Source organism: Panthera onca, chromosome B1 (genome assembly GCF_046562875.1).
Source record: "Panthera onca isolate mPanOnc1 chromosome B1, mPanOnc1 haplotype 2, whole genome shotgun sequence".
In the NCBI taxonomy this organism is placed as follows: Eukaryota; Metazoa; Chordata; class Mammalia; order Carnivora; family Felidae; genus Panthera; species Panthera onca.
The window spans coordinates 95,011,738-95,035,512 of record NC_138342.1 but is presented as its reverse complement, the minus strand read 5'-3'; the positions used below and the strand labels follow the sequence as shown (position 1 = coordinate 95,035,512).

The 23,775-nt window shown below is 36.6% G+C and overlaps 1 protein-coding gene and 1 pseudogene across 50 annotated transcripts in view; one reads left to right on the top strand and one right to left on the bottom strand.

Annotated features, from left to right (window-relative positions):
* The window catches only part of ANK2 (ankyrin 2), a 670,685-nt gene that overhangs the window by 99,726 nt on the left and 547,184 nt on the right, over positions 1 to 23,775 (bottom strand). For 47 of the 50 annotated variants that reach the window (XM_078445806.2, XM_060654351.3, XM_078445805.2 and 44 more), the window contains 7 exons: positions 22,803 to 23,000; positions 20,527 to 20,625; positions 20,262 to 20,360; positions 14,730 to 14,828; positions 8,007 to 8,204; positions 4,997 to 5,095; positions 4,286 to 4,384 (listed from right to left, as the gene is read on the bottom strand). In XM_078445806.2, coding sequence (XP_078301932.2) covers positions 4,286 to 4,384; positions 4,997 to 5,095; positions 8,007 to 8,204; positions 14,730 to 14,828; positions 20,262 to 20,360; positions 20,527 to 20,625; positions 22,803 to 23,000 — 891 coding nt within the window. The remainder of the gene's footprint in view (positions 1 to 4,285; positions 4,385 to 4,996; positions 5,096 to 8,006; positions 8,205 to 14,729; positions 14,829 to 20,261; positions 20,361 to 20,526; positions 20,626 to 22,802; positions 23,001 to 23,775) is intronic. The other 3 variants (XM_060654356.3, XM_060654358.3, XM_060654391.3) reach the window with 1 other exon arrangement.
* Positions 4,902 to 4,982, top strand: LOC132693378 (U4 spliceosomal RNA; annotated as a pseudogene).

Below are 23,775 nucleotides of genomic sequence, written 5' to 3'. Positions count from 1 at the left end.
AACACTGGTCTTGAACTGTGCTACCCAGAACTGAATGCTATGCTTTGGATACAGTTTTAATAGTACAGAATAAAATGGAATTTTATATTGTATATTTTATATTGTATATTTGTTATAACACTCCTGCGACTATGCTTCTAGCTGGATTGTACTTTTTACTTATTCAATAGCTATTTAGTAAGTAGCTAGCACATGCCAGGCAGAGTGTGAGGATATAAAGGTGGACAAGATACAATCCCTGTCTTTAAGTGGTTGCATTCTAATGGAAAAGATATTAAAAAAAAAAAAAAAACAAAACTAGCTTATATTAATCTTGTGGCCAGGTAAAATCCTAGATCTTCCATTGCCTCTATAACCTGTGAGCTCAAAAATAGAAACATGAGGCTACTAGTTTTATGTGGGAGTTTGTAGAGAGGACCAGAGGAATTCAGACTTTGCTGACAAGAGCTACACCTTAAACCCTATACTTGGTTAAAAGAAACAACAAACAGACCCGTGGAACAAATGTAAGTCTGGAACCTATATTGTTCCCTTTCCTTTTCTTTTTTCAAAGGTAGAATTTTCCATGAAAAATGTGTAATAGAAACTAAAAATGGTGGTTTTGACATTAACTGTGTTATAACGAAGGTAAAGGCCGCATAATGATCAGTTGCTTCTTGTGAGTTTATCCTAAGAGGTCATTTTAGGTTATGTTATTTCCTGAAGCCTAACTGCAAAGGGAACCAAAAAATAAGAAGTAGTTTTCAGAATTTAAATGTCTTCATATGCCATCATCGAATCTTGTTCCTCAATGTCCTATGTTATCTACCTACTCTGCCCCCCCATTTCTCCAAGTAAAAGTAGGCCTCTTTCAGTTCAAATAAATGATATTTCCCTTTCAGCTGCTGATGAAATCTGGCAACTCTCCTTAGAAGCCTTTTCATGATATTATCGTAGGTCCCAGATGCTTCAGGTGTTCTAGAACACTGCACTTAGAACCAAGAGCTCCTTTAAAGGACACATAAATTTTTATGGACCATATAAGTTTAGTATTTTTTTTTGGCACTGTAGTGTATTTTCTTCCATCCAAACATCTCCCATCCCTGCACATAGGCTCTACGCAAATTAGATGAATTATCAGGATAAATTTACCAAGGTTAGGAAGTCAGAGACTTATGTGGATGAGAACAGCAGGTTTTATCAAAACAACATAAGAGATCATCAAAGAGAGTGTCAATTTTGACAATATAAGAGATCTGACTGTCCAGTAGATACTTGACCTAAAAGATCTGAAGAGCCCTCATACTTCATGTACAGTGACATTTTTTGGAATCAAATAACTAAAAAAAAAAAAAAAAAAAAAAAAAAAAAAAATCCAATAAAAACTAAGAAAAGCTCTGGGCTCTGGTAGAAAGAAGCAAACAGATTCTAAGGCCCAAGAGATTACGTCTGAGGCTGGGACAGGTGGTTGCAGTGAATAGTCAAAAGTGGGGATGGGAGGGGTGCCTGTGTGGGTCACTCGGTTAAGCTCCGACTTCAGCTCAGGTGATGATCTAGTGGTTCGTGGGTTTGAGCCCCACGTCGGGCTCTGTGCTGACGGCTCAGAACCTGGAGCCTGTTTCGGCTTCTGTGTCCCCCTCTCTCTCTCTGTTCCTCCCCCGCTCATGCTTACTCTCTCTCTCTCTCTCTCTCTCTCTCTCTCTCAGCTTCTGTGTCTCCCTCTCTCTCTCTGTTCCTCCCCCACTCATGCTCACTCTCTCTCTCTCTCCCCCTCAAAAATAAATAAACATTAAAAAATTTAAAAAAAAACTGGAGATGGGAGTGAGGGTCCAAACTAAGAAGCCTTTTTGGAGTAGTCCCAGAGGACTCATGGTCATTGACAGGCGGGGGTGGATGAGTGGAAGATACCAGAGGAGTCTCCTGAACACCCATCCTACTGTGAACTCCAGAGCAGAGGATTGCTCTACCTGGTCTTCTGGACTCCATGCATGTGGCTATGACCATACACCATAGAGGCTAGAGATCAGGGATATATTTTTCTCTCTGGCAAAACCATACAGATTATCTTATAATTTAGATCTTCTCTCCCAAGTAGATTGAGAGTCTCTTTGGGAGGAGAACAATGTTTTACCACAATCCTTTCTTTATACATAGGAAGAGTTAAAGTATTGTTGGGTATTGATGAAATCTTTCATATCTATGTTGATAATGGCCAGCCTGGAAAGTTCATGAAAAAAATACTGGCATGTTAAGTGAGCAGATATTTTTTATTCCATTGAAATAGTTTCTTAGCCTTCATTCTTTCTTTTAAATGTATTGAGAACCCACATAATACTGTATGAGGTAATTCAGGAATATGTAAATGAATATTACATAATTACTGTCCTCAAGTATTTATAATCTAGCAGGAAGAAAGACATCAAATAAATACAGAATTAATGAGATTACTAAGAAAAGAGTATCAAGGAATAAGAATGATAAGCATAATTATCAATATTTGTCCTCCTTTTTTGATAGTTTAAGTATTTTATTGTTAGTGTATATTTGTACCAATAAAATATGCATACATATGTAATGTATAAATATATATGTAGACATATGTGTAGTTATATGTACAAAGTTGTGTATATTTATATGTAACATACTTATATATGAAATATATAATATTATACAGAGTATACTTTTTATATAACGTATCCCATTTTATTATATATGTATAACTATGTAATTTAAATAGACATGTGAGTACATATGTACATATTTGTATAATAGAAGTAGACTAATTCTCTCTCTACTGCTTTGGGACACAGTGGACCTAGTGGTTAAGAGTGCTGGTTCTAGGGGCACCTGGGTGCCTTAGTCGGTTGGGCATCTGACTCTAAATCTTGGGGTTGTGAGTTTGAGGCCCATGATGGGTGTAGAGATTACCTAAATAAATAAATAAATAAACTTAAAAAAAAAAAGAGTGCTGGTTCTAAAGTCAAATTGCTTTAGGCCAAATCTTAGCTCTATTGCTTTTTAGTCATGTGACTTTTAACAAATTAACCTATTCAAATATCACTTCTTTATTTGTAAAATAGAAATTATTATGACACCAATCTCAAAGGATTATTATGAATTTAAATGAGATATTGCATGTAAAGTGGTAGGCACAGTGCTTGGCTAATAAACGGTGGTTGCGCTGTTTTATTGTGTCATCTAACATTACATGACTATTTTCCTAACAAAATAAATACTTTTTCTTTTTTAAATAAATCCTAATATGCTCTCAATACATGTTTGCCGAATGAATTAATGAAAGGTACAATGATTACTTTATGTATCATATGACATTCATGTGTATTTTCAGTGTAAATAAGGGACAGCTCCAATGGCAAAAGATGCCCTATCCATAGGTACAAGTCTTAGTTGGGACCATCTCAGAAATTTGTGCTACATGTACACCAAAAAGGAATTCCTAGCCTAGGGACTTAAAAGGATGTATGTTATAGTTGACATGGATGAACTATTTAAAGAAAAAGAAATAAAGAGTCTTACATATACCACAATGAAAAAATTGAAGTCTAAAGGAATGAACAATTCAAAGGTTATGTTATAGGAGAACACGCTGTTTACAGGGGAAAAGAAAAAAACCTATCTGCCTTTATGAGGTTTCATTTCTCAAAATTCAAAACTTCAGTCTCTAAAACAGAGTGTTGGCAATAAGAGTCATCTCTATTGGTTCGTAGGCACATCCCCTTAATCTATACTGACTGGTAAAAAATCTTAAACGACTTTGTGGAAGCAACTGGTAGAAAATTTTTTAAAAAGTCAATATCAAAAGCTACTATCACTAGAACTACTTGCAATTATACCATAGCATGTGTTTAAAAAAAATTCCCTGCAACAACATGGATGCAGGTAGAGAGTGTTATGCTAAGTGAAATCAAAGACAAATAACATATGATTCCACTCATGTGTGGAATTTAAGAAATAAAACAAACAACCAAAGGATAAAAGGGAGAGAGAGAGAGAGAGAGACAAACCAAGAAACAGACTCTTAACTATGGAAAACAAACTGATGGTCACCAGAGGGGAGATGGGTGAGGGATGGGTGAAACAGGTGATGGGCATTAAGGAGGGCGCTAGTCATGATGAGCACTGGGCGATTTATGGAATTATTGAATCACTATATTGTACACATGAAACCAATATAACACTGTACATTAACTATATTGGAATTAAAATTTTAAAAAATAAAAATTCTCACGTGCGGTCAGATTATAGTTATACCCTGTATCTGTAAACCCTTTTCTGCGGTCCTCACCTTGGCAGTGGCATGAGGGGAAGCACCCTTCTCCAGTAACAGCAGTGCCACCTTCTGGTTGTCATAATGAGCAGCAACATGGAGTGGGGTAAGGCCATTCTGTAAAGGGTGTGTTTAAATTCAGCATTAATAAATTAGCGTTAGCTGCCCTGAAGCTACCAAAATGCATGGAAACCGATGTATATTAAGTCTGTGTTAATTAATTAATATGGTCAATAAAAAATCAAATAAATGCCTAATGGTTTTCATATTAGAAATTTAGCTAAAACTGAAAACGCTTGGTTGAGCTTAAATTAGCACAGGTTATCTTGATATCCACCATAAAAAGAAGTCTAAAATGCTATGCAAGAATTACTACGTTAACATTGCAAGGGCTCTTCTAAATTTAGAGATGTTCTGGGCCCTGTTGTGACAAGAACATATATTGGAGGCACAGCTTTAAATGCCTTCTAAATTGGTGTGTATGTGGACAGGTCACGGACAGAGAGCCATCATGTCTATTTGGCATAGTTTCATCAGTTGCTTTCATATTCCTTTCAGGAGAGTGGGAAAAATATCCTGAAGCACAGATCTCCAAAGCTTCCAACTTGACTGAGTTATAAAAATGTCACATATTAGCTTTGCGCAGTGGCAGTATCGTAGCCAATGAGGTTTATCCAAGGCGCGGTTATAGCTAATTGAAAAATGTCACGTATTAGTAAAAACGTTTACCTTCCCTGCAGAATCTGCGGCAGCACGGCGTTGCAAGAGGAGTTTTGCCACATCCAGGCTTCCATACTTGGCTGCTACATGCAGGGGAGTGAAACCTTTCTGGAATGTGAAGAACAAAAGTAAAATGTAATATTTATTTTTGTGACTCCTAACAAAACTTGTTTTATTTGTTAACATATTAAGCAAACTATATCGGGGCTCTCTATTTGGGAGAAATAATGAGAAGCATTAAATCTGTGAGCCACAAACAAGGACTAGAAAAAAAGAAGGAAATTTAACGCACAAGAGTTTGACTTAATAGACTGAACAAAACAAACTTTATTTTGAGGGCTTAGAAACTGAAATTTGACTTTATGGGGTTGGGATTTATAAAAGCTACCAGTGTCCCTAAAATGGCTCTCGTTAGTGAGTTGGGCAGGATGTAGACGGGAGCTTGGCTTTTTCTTGTCTCTAAAATTAATAGGACTGAGACAATAGCTGCCTTCTCTTTATAATACCTGAATTCCAAATTTCTTCATTTAAATTTTAGGATATTTCAACAGCAATGGTAAAAAAAATATATTATTATTGTGATTCAGTTGATTTGTATCTTCTGCAGAAATAGCAGGATAAATGGTTGACAGAGAAAAAAATGTTCACTACTAAAAAGCACCTCCCATCCTGTTATCCCCTTTCCCAGAAGACCTGCACTGTATAAAAGACCAATTCCTTTTGTAAAATACACTTCTACTTCTGGCACAATGTTGAGCTGATTGACATCAGACTTTTAAACCCACCACAGTGTAAAGCTTTTTTAAAAGAATGCTCTCTTACCCATGTTTATAGATTCAATGACTTATGTGCCTGACTAATGCCATTCTCTGTAATTAGCAGTGTGTTACAAAAACAGCCAAGTCGCTGGGCTCAGATCTCAAGGATGGCACAGTTCCTACACCATGATCTCAAATCCATCCTCTTGGCCAGACAGTCTAGCCACATGCTCTTCTGGCACTACAGTGGAGTGGGAGAATTCTAAAGCTGACCAGGGCCTGTACAACACACAAAGTAAATGTGCCTGCGGTAGGTGGTGTAAGATATAGCTTATCCTTGGGACCATTTAAGCCTTCGTTGCAATACAGAGTATCTCCCCAGAAACAATATTGCCCGTTCACAGTGTCACCACACAAATTACTTTTAAGATGTTGTTTTTCTTGTTATTTCTTTTTGAACCCTTTGGCACTAATAAGTCCTTGGAGGAGAGTGAGTCTTTCACTTTCTCCAAGTGTGGGACAAACATAGGAAGTATTTCCTCCTCCTTGCACTAGCCCATTTAAGCCAACATTTACTGTTAATGTGCTCCGTCTGCTCAATGCACACAATGGTTGGGGTGACAATCAGGATGAAGAAGAATCCTTTGAGAAAAAAACCATGTGGTAAGGAAGAAAAATAAATGCCTTACCCTTAAAGTCCTGCTGGAAGAGTGATCCAGCCCCTTTATAAATTTGGAACCTATTACCAGACAAAACTACACAGAATCTTTAATGTAGAATCACAAAATAGAGGTTGGAAAGCATCTCAAGTCACACATTCCTTCTTTTCCCTATGTTAACCTCATCAGGACTTCATTTACCCTCTGATATGTATAAACACTCCAACAGCTTTAATGATGATGAGTCAACTATTCATCAGAACCCCAGTGAGTTCCACTGTTAAACTGATCAGTTTAATACTCCCTTCCATTTGACTGCTGCACTTTACTATTGCTCTAGACATATTTTTGAAATCCTAAACAACTTTGGAAGGCACCATATTTTATTCTCTATTTCTATATTTTAGATACTTGAAATTATTTACCACCTTCATCTGACGAGACAGTCTCTCTTGGGTCTCTCTTGGGTGGTTGTTGTTGCTATTAGTAGTTTGGTGCTTAGTTTCTGGGTTTGGGTTTTTCTAAAAAATGACTTTTAAGTTCCTGGCAACTCTTCAGATTTCATCATTTGAATAGGTATCAATTTCTTACATTGAAAACATGCCACAGGCAACCAGATTAAGTCATAGCTAGCGGTTGCCCCTTCTGCTAGTACAACAGATGTGACAATACTACTCCAGTTCATACTTCTCCCTCAGATGTAGTACTTATGCTTATTTACTATGAGTAAATTGAAAATGTCTTTTAAATAATACGAATCACTGCTGTACTCATGGGAATTGTTTTGCCTTGCAAGCAACACACTTGTGATAGGCTCTAAACTTGTCTCATTTCCCTACTCTTCTGTACTCGTCCAATTTCTTTAGCACTGATTAGCTGAGTGTGTTTGTGTTTTATTCTAAGTCACATCCACAGAGTGAATTTCAAATAGGATGTATAAAGTGGAGAAAAATTATTCTGCCCCGGCATGAAACTCCGAACATAAGTCAAATTCAGGCTGGCATACACAAAGAATACGCAACTAATGAAGCGATTTTCTAGCACAGCTCTATTTAGAGACTGTACATACCCAGGCAAGAATATAGCCTATAAATATTAGACAGCAGAATGGGAATGATAACTGGCTGATACCACAGTTAGAAAATTGCAAGATCAAGTGAGGTAAACTTCTAGATAGTACTAAAACTCTTAGCAAATACAGTATTGCCAATTTAATGCAATTTTTTTCTTCTTTAGTAATACTAGTTCAATGTATTTGAGAATCTCATATTTTTTCTCTTGGGACTACATTATACATTTTATGATGGAAAGAGAAGAGAAAGTGGCCCTTGCTCTATGGAAAAAATCTCAGTTAAAGCACTAGATACCTGTATTAGAAACAATACTAACTAGAAAGATGGAATCTAGCACTCTTTACTGAAGGTATGGTATGGAATTTCACAATCCCCTTTGATGATTTAGAAAATGAATCTAAAATATTTAAATAGGAAGAAGTCAGAGGCCTAAAGGAGATCTACCTTTCTTGATACTCTATCTAGTAGAACAGAGGAATCCTGACTCAGATCCTTCCCGGTCCATGTTGTCATGGAGCCATCCCCTTACCTTGGTAGCTAAAGAGTGGGCTGCTCCTGCTTCCAAGAGGACTGATGCCACATCTACCTGGCCTTCCCTGGCAGAGATGTGCAGGGGCGTGTACCCATTTGTTGTGGCTGCATCTGGATGAGCCATATGTTGTAGAAGCAGCTGGACAATTTCTGTTTTACCAAGGCGAGAGGCAATGTGCAAAGGCGTCTGTTCCTCCTACAACTCAAGTCAAGTAAAAAATTAGTGCCAAAACAAGCCAAACTTCACGGATGACATATTTCACTCAGATGTTTCCTGATGTCTTCTTGGAATTTCTAGTAGCGCCTAGCCAAAAGGATATTATTACTACTCTGACCATGATTTATGGTATATTTTGTTATGGAGGTGACTTGTTTGGTCACAAAATCTTCCTTAGACTTTTCTAGAAGTATGTACTTTCATGAACTTGGTCATTGTTTCCGGGGCACACCCACATGTTTCTCAACTCATTAAGGCTTTAGCCCCCACTAATGCTTAAATACAAACCAACTCGTGGTTCTGAGTAAGAAAAAAAATCTAGTCCAGAGGCCTAAGACCTAGATTCTCATCCAAAAGCTTTCATTAAGAGACAGTACTTATTCTGGGAACTATATCCAGAGGAAAAAAAAGGGATCCAGGGAAAACTGTTCTTACTTAACTCAAACAAGCCAAGGATACAAATGCTGGTCATTTTCTTCAAGTAGGGACTGCATAAAAAGAAGATATCATAATCTGATTTTTTAAAAAAATGCTGTTCCAGGAAACACTGCATATAGTTCTGGGACTTGGATCCAGGACTTCAAAGATGAAATGGAACTCTGGCAAGAAGCAAATGGGATTAACTATTTGCCGAGTGCTTTTCATTTAGAAACACAGAGAAGACATAGTTGGTACTACGAATAGGGAGGATAGGTTGGAGGAGGCTCAAGAAATCACCTGACTCTAATGTGTAGTCAGAAAAATGCTTTCATTTCAGTGTTAAGAGAACCAGGCCAAGCCATCTTCTTATAAAAAGAAAGTTGAGTATAATCTTAGTGATGAAAAAAGGTATGTCTTTACAATCTGTCCAAAGGCATGTCATAATCAGAGTGAGGAAGGAAAATCTGGGCCAGCATACTGAGCTAAGAATGAATGGAAAAAAGATATAATAGAGTGGGGGAAGAGCTGTTCAAATAAATGCAGTGTCTTAAAGTACCAGAAAAAAGAAGTATTCAGGATGAGAGGAAATAGCATTGTATGAATTTCAGGGTGATGAAAAGTAAATAATAAATAACAATAATACAAGTATTTTAGTAAGAGAATTGGAATTTTTTGAAAAATTGCAATTTATAAACTTCCTTCAGGTATGATGCATACTTGATCCTATTCTTACAAAAGACCTGAAAAGAAGGCGTAAAATGTAGTATTAGTATCATTTTCTAGAAAACTGAGATGAAGAGGAAGTAAAGTAGTTCTCCAGGATTGTCACCAGGCTATTAAAACAGGACTTGAACTCAGGCATTGGATTCAAAAGATATTTATTCCTCTATACATTCTACAGAAATAGACACAGTTACATTGGCCACTGAGGAAACTAACAGAATGAAGCGACTCTCAATAGGAAAGGAGACTGCAACACTTCAGAAGATACAACTGTTTTTAAATATATAGCAGAGAAAATAGACAAATGGGGAAAACTGAGTTATGAGGATAAATGGAGAGCAAAACAACAACAATAAAAGAACTGAAGAACTTGAGAATAGCTATCATGAATATCTGTTGTTTCCGGGTTTCCCTTCTTGCACTTCTGCCCAACAATTTGATAGAGGTGGGTACTGCAAGTGACATAATCTAAAAGGTGTTCTTGATGAGTGAGTGGAAGAATTGGGGCAATGAGGACATCTTAATCTAGGGCTAGTAACAGCCAAGTATTTGGTTAAGTTATCCTTTGGTTCTCAGACTACAGAGCATTCAGGCACTTGATTTTGTTTCCTTCATTTTGTTTTTGTTTTTGTTTAAGTTAAGAAATAAGCTGTCTTGCCTGCTTTCTTCAACTTTTGATACAGTCCTATCTGAAAGTGAAAAAGAGAAGAACAAACAAATTTGGTTAGAAAGTCTTCCCAATGGTAACTAGAGATATAAGACCTCTAAGGTTTGCAGAATTATTTATTTCCCTGTTGAACTGCAAGAGTTGAATTTGCTGTCCCAAGCTAAAGTTAATTCAAGCCAAGGCAAAGAATTAGGAAAGCACAGAAAATAATATTGATGGAAAGAGATTTAAAAGGGGGGAGGGTTAGCTTGATCCTCTAGGCCTCTTTCAAATATAAGGGGCAATAATTATTCCCTCATCATAAAGTGTCATTGACTGTGATACAGCCTGGACCAGGAAGAGATGAGTTCTGCCTTACTACCACAGGCTACAGTCTTCCCAAATTAGGAAGACTTGCTGAGCCCCAACTCCTTTACCAAGGGTCAGCAACAGAAATGGCTGGGACAAGGTTCAAAGATTTGATAAAATTTCTGCTATTAGTTCTTAGCTAACAGGATTCCCAGGAACCTAATCAACTGGGAGCTGACTAAAATTTTAAGGTGAATTAAGTTTCAAGTGAGTTTAAGCCTAGGGGCCTTCTTATTGCTCAATCCCTAAAGCAAATGTCAGCCCCCCATATAATGCCAACAGAACATGGGCACCTAAAGCAAGAGAGCTCCCCAATGGGCAGGCTCCAGGGGTTCTCTCGGTCATGTCCATGGAGGATACGGGACAAGGAAGAACCTTGATGAGAGCAGTGTCTGAGGGCAAGCATATGGACTGACTGACGAACTTATGCCACTGTAGTCCATGCTCCCCAGTCTGTCCAGCAAAATATGCCTTACGTTCTTGACTGTTGAAGAGAGTATGCCGCTTGCACTTTTCAAATGAGAGATACTGTTGTGAGTACATGATTTTTCTTTCATTATAAATTAGGAGTAGTGCCATGATTATATAACCAGGAGATATTATTTCCAAACCTGATTAAGAAGTATAGACTATCCAGAGAACTTGCCCTTGGAGTTCAGTGTAGTACCTGAGTGTAACTGCTGACCATCTCCCCTTTGACACAGAGTGAATTATAAAGCAATGTATTAGGTTAACAGAGAGAGTTTTCAGAAACGCAGGCATGTGTGTATGCTTGCTGGGAAACCAGCAGGTAAAACAGAACAGATAGATGTTGGTTTTTCTGTTCAATACTCTTCTGGGAAGAGCCCTCCCTCCCTCCCTCCTTTGGGGGAAGGGGACATCCCACACTACGCGTGGCTCTGGGGGGACTGCCAATCATCTCATCCCGCCTCTTGAATGGGCATGGAACCCAGGCTTGATAAGATAACCTGGCCTTAGTGAACAGCACAGGTGGGAAATGTGACTAATTAGAATCCTGTTGTTTGTTTAGATGAAAGAGATAAGGGCTCCCTTTACATCTGAAATGGAGATAATGATGTGAGCAGAGAAAACCTAGGAGAAAGACACAGAACCAAGGAGGAAACTTTCTCTCATCCTTTCTAATTCCATGACCTCAGGTAAGACGGCAACATTTTGAATTTTAGAACTCTAAACCACTCTACAACACAGGGTTGTTCTGTGTGTTGAAGAAGATAATTTGTGTTAAAATACTTTATGAAGTATAAACCGCTGTACAAATGTTAACTAAATCAAAGATTTCCAGGGAAACCTAAAGGGCTAAATAAAAATAGAAACTCATGGTGAAAGTACAACTTAAAATAGAACATGTGAAAAGGAAAACCATAGCTTCTTGCTGCTCAGCATAATCCCAGGATCAGGAACATGGGCATCACTTGTGAGTTTTTAGAAATACAGATTTTGGGCCTCATCCCAGCCCTACTGAGTTCAATCTGCATTTTAACAAGATCCCCAGGTGATGTCATGCATAATGACCTTTCATTAGCATGCCTTTATATAAGGCTATGGCAGTTTCTCCTGTCCGCCACAGAAGGATGCTATAAGAAAGGAATTTCACTTGCATCCTAGGGTAGGTGGTGGAGTTGAAAAAACAAACAAAGGGTCATAAAATGTGATACTTAAATAAGGAGGAATAAAAAATTATAGATGTTTATATATGTAGACCATGGCATTAAACATAGTTGCAAAAGAGAAGCAAAACAATAGAATTGATAGAATTTGCGTGTAAAAATAAACACATACATAAATGTTATAATATTTCACAGTAAAGAGTCTGTAGCCCGTCGTTTTTGAGGAAGGGGTTGCAGATGGTACCCAAAAAAGCATAAGGTGATAAATAACAGGTTAAATTGATAACACAAAAAATTGGCAAAGATATATGAAAATAAGCAAATTTCCTTTAAAAATAGAATAAATTAGAGGTGTCTGGGTGACTCAGTTGGTTGAGCGTTTGACTTGGGCTTAGGGTCATGATCTTGTGCTTCACGAATTCGAGCCCTGCATTGGGCTCTGTGATGACAGCTCAGAGCCTGGAGCCTGCTTCAGATTCTGTGTCTCCCTTTCTCTCTGCCCCTCCCCTGCTTGTGCTCTCTCTTTCTCTAATAAAATAAAATAAATAGAACACATTAAATTTGAATGTAGAAAGATATTAAGCAGTTTAATTTTGAGAGATAAACAGGAAACCCTTTTACTATTAAATATGGATTACAAATATTTACTAAAAATATTACCACATTTCTGGTAAAAATACTGAAGTTCATGATACTCAGAGTGCATTGATTAACTATATGTATGTATATATATATATATATATATATATGTATGTATATATATATATGTATATATATATGTATGTATATATATATATATATATATATGTATGTATATATATATATATATATATATATATATATATATATATATATGTGTGTGTGTGTGTGTGTGTGTATTTTTAATAACTAATGCCAGGTAAGCTTGAAAGGAAATGAGAATAGATGGAACACAGAAGGTTTTTAGAGCAGTAAAACTACTCTGTATGATAAGGATGGATACATGTCATTATACATTTGTCCAAACCCAAAGAATGTGAAACGCCAGAAGTAAACCCTAATGTAAACTATTGACTTGGGGGGATTATGATGTGTCAATGTGTGTTCCTCAATTCTAACACATGTACTGCTCCTATAGGGAAAGTTGATAACGGGGTGGCCTATGCCTGTGTGGGATCAGGGAGTATATGGGCAATCTCTGTAACCTCCTCTCAATTTGCTGTGAACCTAAAACTGCTCTTAAAAACTAGTCTTGGAAGGGGTGCCTGGGTGGTTCAGTCAGTTAAGCATCCAGCTAAGGTTCAGGTCATGATCTCACAGTTGGTGAGTTCAAGACTCACACTGGGTTCTCTGCTGTCAGCACAGAGTCAGCTTCGGATCCTCTTTCCCCCTCTCTCTGCCCCTTTCCCACTCGTAGGCACTTGTGCTCACTCTCTCTCTCAAAAATAAATGAATGTTAAAAAAAAAAAAAAGTCTTGGGGGTGAGAGGAAACAAGAAAAGTGCCAAGGCAGAGAAGAATACAGTTTGGATAACAAAAGCTCTAAATATATAAGAACATAAAATACCAATGATGATTACCAAAGAACATAAATTACATTGCTCACACAATGGATAAAAAGGCAGATAAAATCCAGAAGGACAAGAGTAATGTTAAGGCTGCCCATGTTTCACTGTATTTTTCATGAAGGTCTGTAGAAAAAATTCTATTAAGTTCATAGAGTCAGAGAATATTAAGGAAGTCTGCAAAGGAGTTTCAAGTCCAACCTTTATATTTTAAGGACCTAGAAGTGCAATGACTTGCCTGAAATAACAATGTGTAAGGACTCCAGCCAGATGTTTTCATTCTAATACAATACCATTTCTAAAAGGGAGTCATGATGGTACAAGTCAAGCTGAAGTGAGTTCTAGCTTAGGTACTTCAAATATTGAAGCAGAGAGAATCCCAAAGATGCTAGTGCAAAATAAATAATTAATTAATTAATTAAAGGAACGACATGAAAAAGGAAATTGAAGGTATAGTACACTGATAAAAAATTACTAGCATATTCAGTGTAGACGAAGAAGGTGAGAAAAGCAAATGGGAAGTGAATTAAAAAAAAAGGGAAGGAAGGAAGGAAAAATCAAGCTGTGAAGGGATTTGAAGCAATTAGAAACAAGAGAATCTGATCAAGTAACCTCGAGACCCCAACTGTTCTACTTGGAATCACAGAAGTGCAGACTGTCTAAATACGTAAAATCATAGTAAGGAGAAAAGTATAATTCATGATAGAAAGGAGGAAAATAATAGAGATAAATGTACAACATTAAAACTTTGAGTATAATTTGCTTGTAAGTAACTAGTAAGGGATGTCTGTGGCAATTTGATTGGCTTATGGTATGAAATATATTTTAATACGCATACTATGTCTATAATACGGTAAATTTTTTAAATTCATGAAAAGAGATGTAAGTAAAAGTGTTTCCATAGGTTAAAAAATTATTAGGCTAGTCAATGCTATATTTCTTAGAGACTAAATTATACATTTTTTTCAAAGTTAATGTTTCTGAAATTGGGGTGCATTTTCCATTGTGTATATTTACTATACCATTTCCTTTTTTGCCTGTAAAACTGCTATTGAATTGATACTTTTGCATACAATCCATGGCATTTCCAAGTCAGGGACATGAAGAATAGCATTCCGTCATAAAGGTGAAACTCATGCACGCCGTAGGAGAGAACCTCCGGCACCAGCACGTACCCTGGCTCTGGCATCGACAAGGGCACCATTTCTCAGGAGGCATCGGACCACTTCCACCTGCCCTGCCCGGGCTGCCATGTGCAATGCAGTCTCCCCACGCTGCCGGGAAACAGAGACCATTGAGTCATAAGTAAATTCACTGCTCTGAATGGTCAAGGATGAAAATGTGCCTGTTTGTGAAATTCAGCAATCAATCCAAAGGTTTAGGAAATCTATGAAAAGGTATAATTATTTCATAATTATTTAGTCTGAAACAATACAGTTTTGTATCTTCTCCATCTTCATAAGGATAAAACAAATGTTTTTTAGGTTTTTTTTTTCAGTCCATGACAAACAAGTGAACTTACCCCAAAATCCGGTATACCCTGAGGTTTAACTTCATAGTTAATTTGGCATAATTTAAATTGCTTTAGGTGAGGGGCACCTGGGTGGCTCAGTCAGTTCAGCATCTGACTTTTCATTTGGGCTCAGGTCATGATCTCATGGTTTGTGAGATTGAGTCCTGCATCAGGCTGTGCACTGATTGTACAGAGCCTGCTTGGGATTCTCTCTTTCTTTCTCTTTCTCTCTCCTCCTCCTCCTCCTCCTCCTCCTCCTCCTCCTCCTCCTCCTCCTCCTCCTCCACCTCCTCCTCCTCCTCCCTTCCTTTCTTCTCTCTCTCTCTCTCTCTCTCTCAAAAATAAATAAATAAACGTTAAAAAAAATACTTTAGGTGTTATCTTTTATCCTTCAAACCTAAAATCTGTCATTGTCACACTTGACTATGTGATTACAACTTGACCCCATTTTAAGGAGAAACTCTACATGCTAGATCAAGTCAACACAGTGCAAAAAAAAAAAAAAAAATCACATCATTTGTACTATACATAAGTCATTCCTTTTCAGAATTCAAAATTTACTTCAAAATAAACTCTTTTACATTCAATTTGTCTTTGTGTTGTGAGGCTAGATGATGGCTATTCACATAAGAAATGTGATTGGCCCCGGATGTCCCCTATTTATTATTAATGAGCATATTTAATTATAGACGGTTATTTGAGAGAACTACCAAGAGATGAGTAAAGCAACTGTTAACAGCGTCATCTGTTGAGGTGGGCAGCACCAGGCATCAGGTCATTCCTCAAGTGTTTTCATGCTACATCAAGATAGGGCACACTTGTCAGGAAATGGTAGCTTAAGTTGCAGCATGAAGGATGATGGTTAGATGAAAGGGTTTTTGTCATCGAAAACTTTGTTAAGTACTGCCTGTGAGAGAGGAGTTTTTGTTTGTTTGTTTTAATCAACGTATTTTAAAACCCCGTGTTGTTCTGAAGAAGGCAGGGGTTCATTCTTCCAAACAATTTTATAGTTATAAAAAACCAACACACTGGAATAAAAGGGATTACTTCTAGTCACCACAACTGTTCTAGAAAATAAAGCTGATTTCAACTATGTAAAGTAAACCACTCCAAAGAAATGCAATTGATCTTAAGTTGGTTGTGGTAATTGCATATTTCTGACAAATTCCAGTGAATCATTTCTTCTGATTCCTTGCACAACTTAAGTTTGGCACATAGCTCACAGTTCATTTTATTTCCTAGTATCAGAGACCCATTCCTTATGAAGTTATGAAAAATTCATTTCAAATGATTTGATTTTGAAAGCATTAACCTGGATGTCTACTCTATTTTTTTTTTTTTCTGTTTTATTGATGATTCACTTATCTTCTAATGGCCTTAATGATGACAAGTTTTGACTTTTGTAAAGTAAATGCATCTGAAGTGTGCTGTCTCATAAAACACATTATTGGAATAGCAATATTTGTCCTTAACCTTTGGGTGTATGGCAAGATTTTTCCTCTTTGGACACCCACGATTTCAAACTTGTTTTCTATATCACTTAATCTGTCTCTAAATAGATGAAGTTAAGATCTAACTATTAATCACAAAAAGCCCTCGTATCTTTATTCTATTTCTAAGACTAACAGAAGTATAGCAATTTTACTAATGTTAGTAGAAATAAAGACAAAAATAAATTTCCTTATAAGAAGTTATGGTGTCATGAGTTCCTACTTATGGATGGATTTATATGTTTAGTTTACAAGCCAAACTTTATCAATAAGGAGTTTTCAGAATGTAAAATGTTTCCAATACTAGTCTTAATATTTCCAATAACCTTATTTTATTTTATACTTAAAATGAGTTATTTTTATGATATTTATATATTTAAAATCAATGAGTTAGATATAAAACCTAATCTAAAATATTAAACACTATGTTCAAAGAAAAGTTATATATGTATGTGTATATATATATATATACACACACACACATACACACACGGCTCTCCAATTGAAAGCAATGGTCTTGTTCATTTCTTATTTAATGACTCTGGGGTACTTGATTTTTATTGTACATTTCCCTAACCCTTTTATATTTATATTACCCTTGTTTATACATAAGTATAAACAAAAAAATGAAAGAAGGCGTATGTTATTTTAATGACTTCCATTTCTTGATTGTTGGGTACCTCATCTTATTCAACACCCTTGTTTTCTTTATCTTAAACTAATTCACCTCAAGTACTGGGGGGAATTTTTAAACATAATATAAAGTGTGAACTGTGGCGTGAACTCATTGATTTTTATATGCGAAAACTTGGTAATATCTCACACCATACTCTGGACAGACCCCAAAGTGCTTAGTTTTCGACTCCCATGGTTGTCAACGGATACTTTGGATTATGGATGTATTACAACTGGTAGTTCCACTTCCCAGGTTTTAAAGTGCAAAGTGCATTTGTGAGCTTTCCGGAAAAGAAGCTTTGCAATAATAATATCTGTGCGTGATTCAGTTATTGGTACATCTCACACTTGGAATGAATTTTGAGACAAAAACAAGACTGGCAAGAGAATGGGTACGCTCATGTCCAAAGCAGGTACTAAATTTTTCATGCCCCTCTTCTCAGTTGTTAAAACTGATTTGGCCGACAGCTACATTGACTTCCACTTTGGCTGCATCAGTTGGAAAGCATCAAAGCACAACAGACAGCATTACATTCAAAAATGCAACAGGATTTCAGGCAACACACAAAGGCTCCAAGGGTGGGGTACTTTGGGGTCAGGAAATGACCAACTCTCACACAGCGCGCAGGCAGTCAGGGTTCACACAGTTTCTTCATCTGCACAGAGTTTTGGATCCAGTAGTTATATCCTCATGTCCTGAGAATGCACAAGTTCACAGGCATCCCACTGCTAGAGAAATGAAATTCCTCTAAATGTAGGTTGCCAGATTTAGTAAATAAAAATACAGGATGACCAGTTAAATTTGAATTCCAGACAAACAATGAATAATTATCTTAAGATAAATATGTCTCAACTATTGCACAGGACATACTTATACTAAAAACAATTACTTGTCATTTATCTGAACTTCAAATTTAACCAGGAGTTCTGTATTTTATCTGATAACCCTATCTATCTACATGGTGTCTGCTCCCTGAAGGACATTTAATACAAAAAAAACACAAAAAACAAAAAAACAAAAAAACAACTAGGAAACATGTTAAGAGGATTACATTAGCAGGTGCCTCTCAAGTATTTGTTTTGAGAGAACTGAAGGGAAAGAGTATGTAAGAGACAAGTGAGAAGATAAAACAAAGTGAACTTTATAGTGACTGGTATGTTGAAGTTTAGTTTGATATTACAATTACCGAAATTGGGATTTCGCAGCCTAAAGGATGCGAGCATTTTTTTATTGTTTTGATTAATATTTTATTTATTTTTATTTGAAAATCTACACATAGCCTACATAGTGCTTTTCTTTTTTTTTTTTTTTTTTTTTGCAGAGGGGAGCATATGAATATGGAATAAATCCATAACCATCAAATGGTTTGGAATTGGTCAGTTAAGAAACAAATTAACAGTGGCCATAGAATCACACAACCATTTCATGTGGAGTTTCTTTGAAGATTCTATAAAATTCTCCCCTCAAAAATATTAACCTAGGGGATTTCAATAAAGCATCACATAGAATATACTTATATATGTTACTCTTATGATAACATAATTTAACACAGTATCACCATTGTTCCTTGATCCTGAAGGCATTGAAATGTAAATACGGAAAATACAGTATAGTGGGAAAATATACAGAGCACTTTCCTTGAAAGTTACTGGTTCATACAGGTCTCAGTTTAAAAAAGAGAGGTGGTCACCATCTCTGCACAGAAAAAGGATGTTGATTACTTTTAAAGTTCTAAGAAGTAACTAGAAATTAAACTCAAATTGGCATGTTTTTAAATTACTCTTATCCTTAATGGAATAATTAAAGATTAATTTATGATATTATTACCTTCGGACCAATAAGCTATAATTAGGGAAATATAAACATAGACTATATTTCAATGATTTAATGGTTTTATGCTCCAATTGGGAAATAATATAAAGAGAGAGTATTAAATAATATTTAAACCAAATTAATTCATCTCACATGGATTTTGTCCATGCATCAGAAACTTAGCACAGAAATAGTGTGTAAAATGCAAAGACATGAGAAAGTGAGAGGGAATGCAAATGAAAACATTCTGTTTCACAACTCAAATGGAATGATATACCAAAATTTAACAACGGTAGTCAATCAATTGCTTTTGAAAATATGACTCAATAATAAGCACTGATGCTTATTGGGGGAGAGTTATCTCTATCGTATACTTAAAAAAAATCTCAATATTCCAGTGGCCCCCTGTTGAGCTCCAAATACTGACTACACCTTGTGCAGGGTAAGGAGCAATTTTGCATTCAACGATCAAAGTTTAAAGTGGCAGACTCCAAGAAAATTAAAGAAACATAAGGAAGTTGGAAGTTAAAATCCTAATTCAGATTAGGCAGAAGAATTCTGGGACATCCAGTAGTCCCTGGCAGAATAAACGTCTGGAGATCAACATTCATTTCAAGATACACGAAAAAGTCATAATGGTATAATTATTTCAGGTAAGAGAGGCTCCACTCTAGCAAACAAAATGAAATCAAAATGAAAAATCAAAGTGAGGTTAGAAAATGAAAAGTCCATGTTATTGAAAGAGGAAGAATCTGATATCAAATGAAAATCCATAATATGGGTCTATCTCTGGTTAACTATCTGCTATGAGTCATTGTGGTACTGACTTCATATGACAATCAAAATTACCTGGACTACAATTCACTCAAGCAACTAGAATGTGTCCTTAAGATTTTATTCCAACCAATCATTCATTCACATTCTGAGGAGCTTTCAGAATGTATTTTGTTCTAATAAATGGATTCACGATGCATGTTTAATCCATCTGCACCAGGAAGCTGAAACAGCTTCCACAGCTTACATTCTATTTTCTAACACAATTGTTCTCAGCGAAGGTCTGGTGATTATTTTAATAACTTGTTATTATGGAGGCTCTTCTCAAAACTCGGCTGCTCTACCTATGATGACATACACACGGACATCCCTACACACATCCAGACTCTCTTTTCCTCTCGCTCCTTCTCCCTGTGGTTATTCTGACCCAAGCCATACTCACAATGTTAGTGACATCTGGAGAGGCTCCGTTCTGCAGCAGAAGGAGGACAATGTTCAAGTGGCCCATGAAGGCAGCCACATGTATTGGTGTGAGGCCAGACTGCGAAACAAAGCAACAGCAGTTTTACTCCTCTGCACCAGTGGGGGCTTTGGGGACTTCTTCAGATAAATAACACTTGAGTAAAGAGGACAGAAGATGGGGGACAGGAAGGGAAAGAAGGAGTAAGAGAAGGAATGTTTCGTGACAAGCTGAAACATTTTTCTACCTCTGTGATAGCTTGGATTGAAGCCCCATATTTCACCAGCAGTTCCATGACTTTGATGCGGTTTTTCTTGCAGGCAATGTGCAGTGGAGTAAAACCATTCTGTGCAAAAGACAATCAAGTTAGTTGAAAACATGCAGAAACGATCCTCACGCAACTCCATGCTGGCACATTGCAGGCAATAATGTTACATCGTCACATAATGTTACCATTTTTTCAAATGCTGTAGGTGTTGGAAATTTGGAAAGAAAAGTGGTGTGTGCTCCCGTAGGCCCCCAACTTTGTTTATATGTGGGGGGCCTGTATAGAATTCTATTCGTGTGGTTACAGAGAAAAACAAAAGTAAAGAAAACTGCATGGGCCTCCTTACCAGAAGTTCGGAGATGTTTTAAAGTGTACTGATTGGTCAGGTGATGAAATGGCTTGAAGGTGCATGGAAGGTAAACATCTATTTTTCTGATGAAAGACCATTTCTTAGGGCATAAAAACTGTTCATCTGTTTGACTTCAAAACTCTACAAGCATGACTGCCTCTACAACAAATGTTTCAGCTTCGCTAACATCTTCAGGCAGGGGGTGTTGCAAATTAGCAGAAATCATTATTTATGCTAATAATTTTTACATCCAAAAGTTATATATCTTCCATTAAGAAATTTTTATAAGGAATTGTTGTGTATTAGCAGAAATCATTATGCTGATAATATTTTATATCCAGAAGTTATATTTCTTACATTAAAACATTTTCAATTTTATCATTTTATAAAGATACGATTATTAAGTTCTTGAATGTTTTCAAGACAAGTATGGAGAATTTCTGGAATTAGTGGAATAAGATATCTCTGAGGCAAATGAATGTGGAGATGTCTCTAAGACAGTTTTTAACTTTCCAAACTAGGCAATGTGTAGGAATTGGGGGCAATTACATAAAAATTTGTTAATTAGTCCCATGCTTAACCCTTATGTGTAAGTATTATAATTTTATTTGAACAATTATCCCTTTGAACAATTATCATTTGAACAATGATCCCTACATACAGAATGGCTATGTCTGTTCTGCCAGTTAGTTACTTTGCTTGTCCGAATGGGGACTGATCATCAGTCAATATTTTTCTACACTAGCAGTTCTCAAGAAAGCATATTGTCTTACTTAACCTAATGACTTATTATTCTTCACGATGTTCAAGTCACTTCCCATTTATAAGTTATGTAGTAAGCCAGGTATAAATAGCCAAATGTATGTGTAGCACTTAAGTGATTTTTAATTATGAGTGTAATATTTTATAAGCTTATTGACCACTATCCAAATGAAAGTGAGTATTTTCCTCCTTATAAGAAAATAAATATCCTTACATAATTTCATATAACCCTAAAAATATATTTGCTTCCTGGGCAATTAGGAATAAATTGATTCCAATGGAAAATTTTCTAATAAAAATAAGATTTATTGTTTAATAATTCTCATGGCACTCTCTCATTTTAAATATTATCTGAAGACTAATTTAACTGGCATAAACCATGTACATGTATAGGATAAAGGCTTGCTTTTAGTTTGAGAATTAGGAAACAAGAGGCATAAATTAGTACATGCCTAATACTCCCAACGATTATTGTTAGAATATAAGTGAAGCAAGGAAGATTTATTCAATATTAGACCTTGGGAAATACATATGCTGCTCTAGGGACAGCCTCTTGTAGATTTCTCTTGACCAATTCCCATAATAGTTTACATGAAATGTTTCTTGAAGCAGGAAAGTGCTAAGCATCACTTTTCTATTAGACTGTGTTTGGGGAATCAGGTCAGTAAGGAAATTCTCTAAGTGAACTCTTTGCAGGCTTACATTTTACCCTGTCTTAACATGGTCAAACTTACTCAGCACTTTAAAACCATTTTTTCCCCAAATAGAGATTAATAACATTCAACTTTTCTACACTTTCATTGTGACTTGGCATAGAGGTGTTTAGAATTTATTTTGTGATTTCCTATTTTCAACTTCTATTTTCCATTTAAAAGTGCTTACCACTACAGAAATTTCATATCTATCTGAAGCTTGCTAGTTGTGGAAATGGTACCTTGGTGTTTTCCTAAATCTATCCTTGCTCACCATCATTTAATAGCAAACTGTGAAGGCATGAGGTAGGCAGGCCACTTGTAGGCGGCAACAAACTTAGCAGAATTAACTTCATATATGTAACCACACTTTGCTGGTGCACCATTGATCAATCACTACGGTATACTGATCTCAGTCTCTATTCTGTTAATGTGGACTAGGCCAGGTTTACCAGAGCTCTGGCGTTTGGATTGGCTCTTTTGTCCAGAAGGAGTTTGGTGACACGGTAGTGGCCACAGTGTGCAGCAACGTGGAGGGCCGTCAGGTAGTCTAGGGTGACATCGTCAACAGGCGCCTTGTGCTGTAACAGGTGCTTCACACATTCCACATGGTCCCCCTGTGCAGCCATGTGAAGTGGAGACAGCCCGTTCTGCATATCGAAAACACAACAAGACCAAGTCCACATTTCAGTCATGACTTCCAGGTTGTGAAACACAGCAAAGTCAATTCTTGATATCTGGTACAGTTGGTAGCAGAGGGAAAAATAATCTCCACTTGACATCTAAATGTATGGTAGACTGTGTGAGGTGCTGAGGGAAGCTAAGAGAACATTTAATTTCATAATTATGCTATTTTAGGCAAAACAGAAATTAATACGTCTTTTGTGAATGAATACATGATACTGTGTGGCAATTCAGATGGCTCTCACAATTCTTAGGGCAATGTTAGATATTTAAAACAAGCGATGGCTGATGCTGAAATTATTTGTATCCAATGCCACTCAATTAATCTCTCTGCAAGATTTTCTTTACTTCTAAATGGGGGGGGGGGTGTGTGTGGATGAAGGAGGGTAAAGTGGGTTCATCAAGGAGAGAAAGATATTTTGATCGTCTCTTAGATCCGTGCTGCTCTGAAATTCTAGAATTCCTTTTTCCTATCATGAGACGTGAACTGGACTTGGAGAAAGCAGTCAGGTAAGGGCTGAAAAGTGTGAGACAAATGTGGATCATGTGCCAATGACCTTCCAGCTTTTAAATTTTGAAAATAATATAAATTTATCATCATTGATGGTGCCCAAAACAGCGTTAGTCTTAATTGTCGGAGAAGGTCAATAGCAGGAATGTAAGATAGGAGGGTAATTCACTGAGGATTATCAGTTTAGGTAAGACACTCAGTTTTAAAATTTAAATAAATAAGCTTATAAG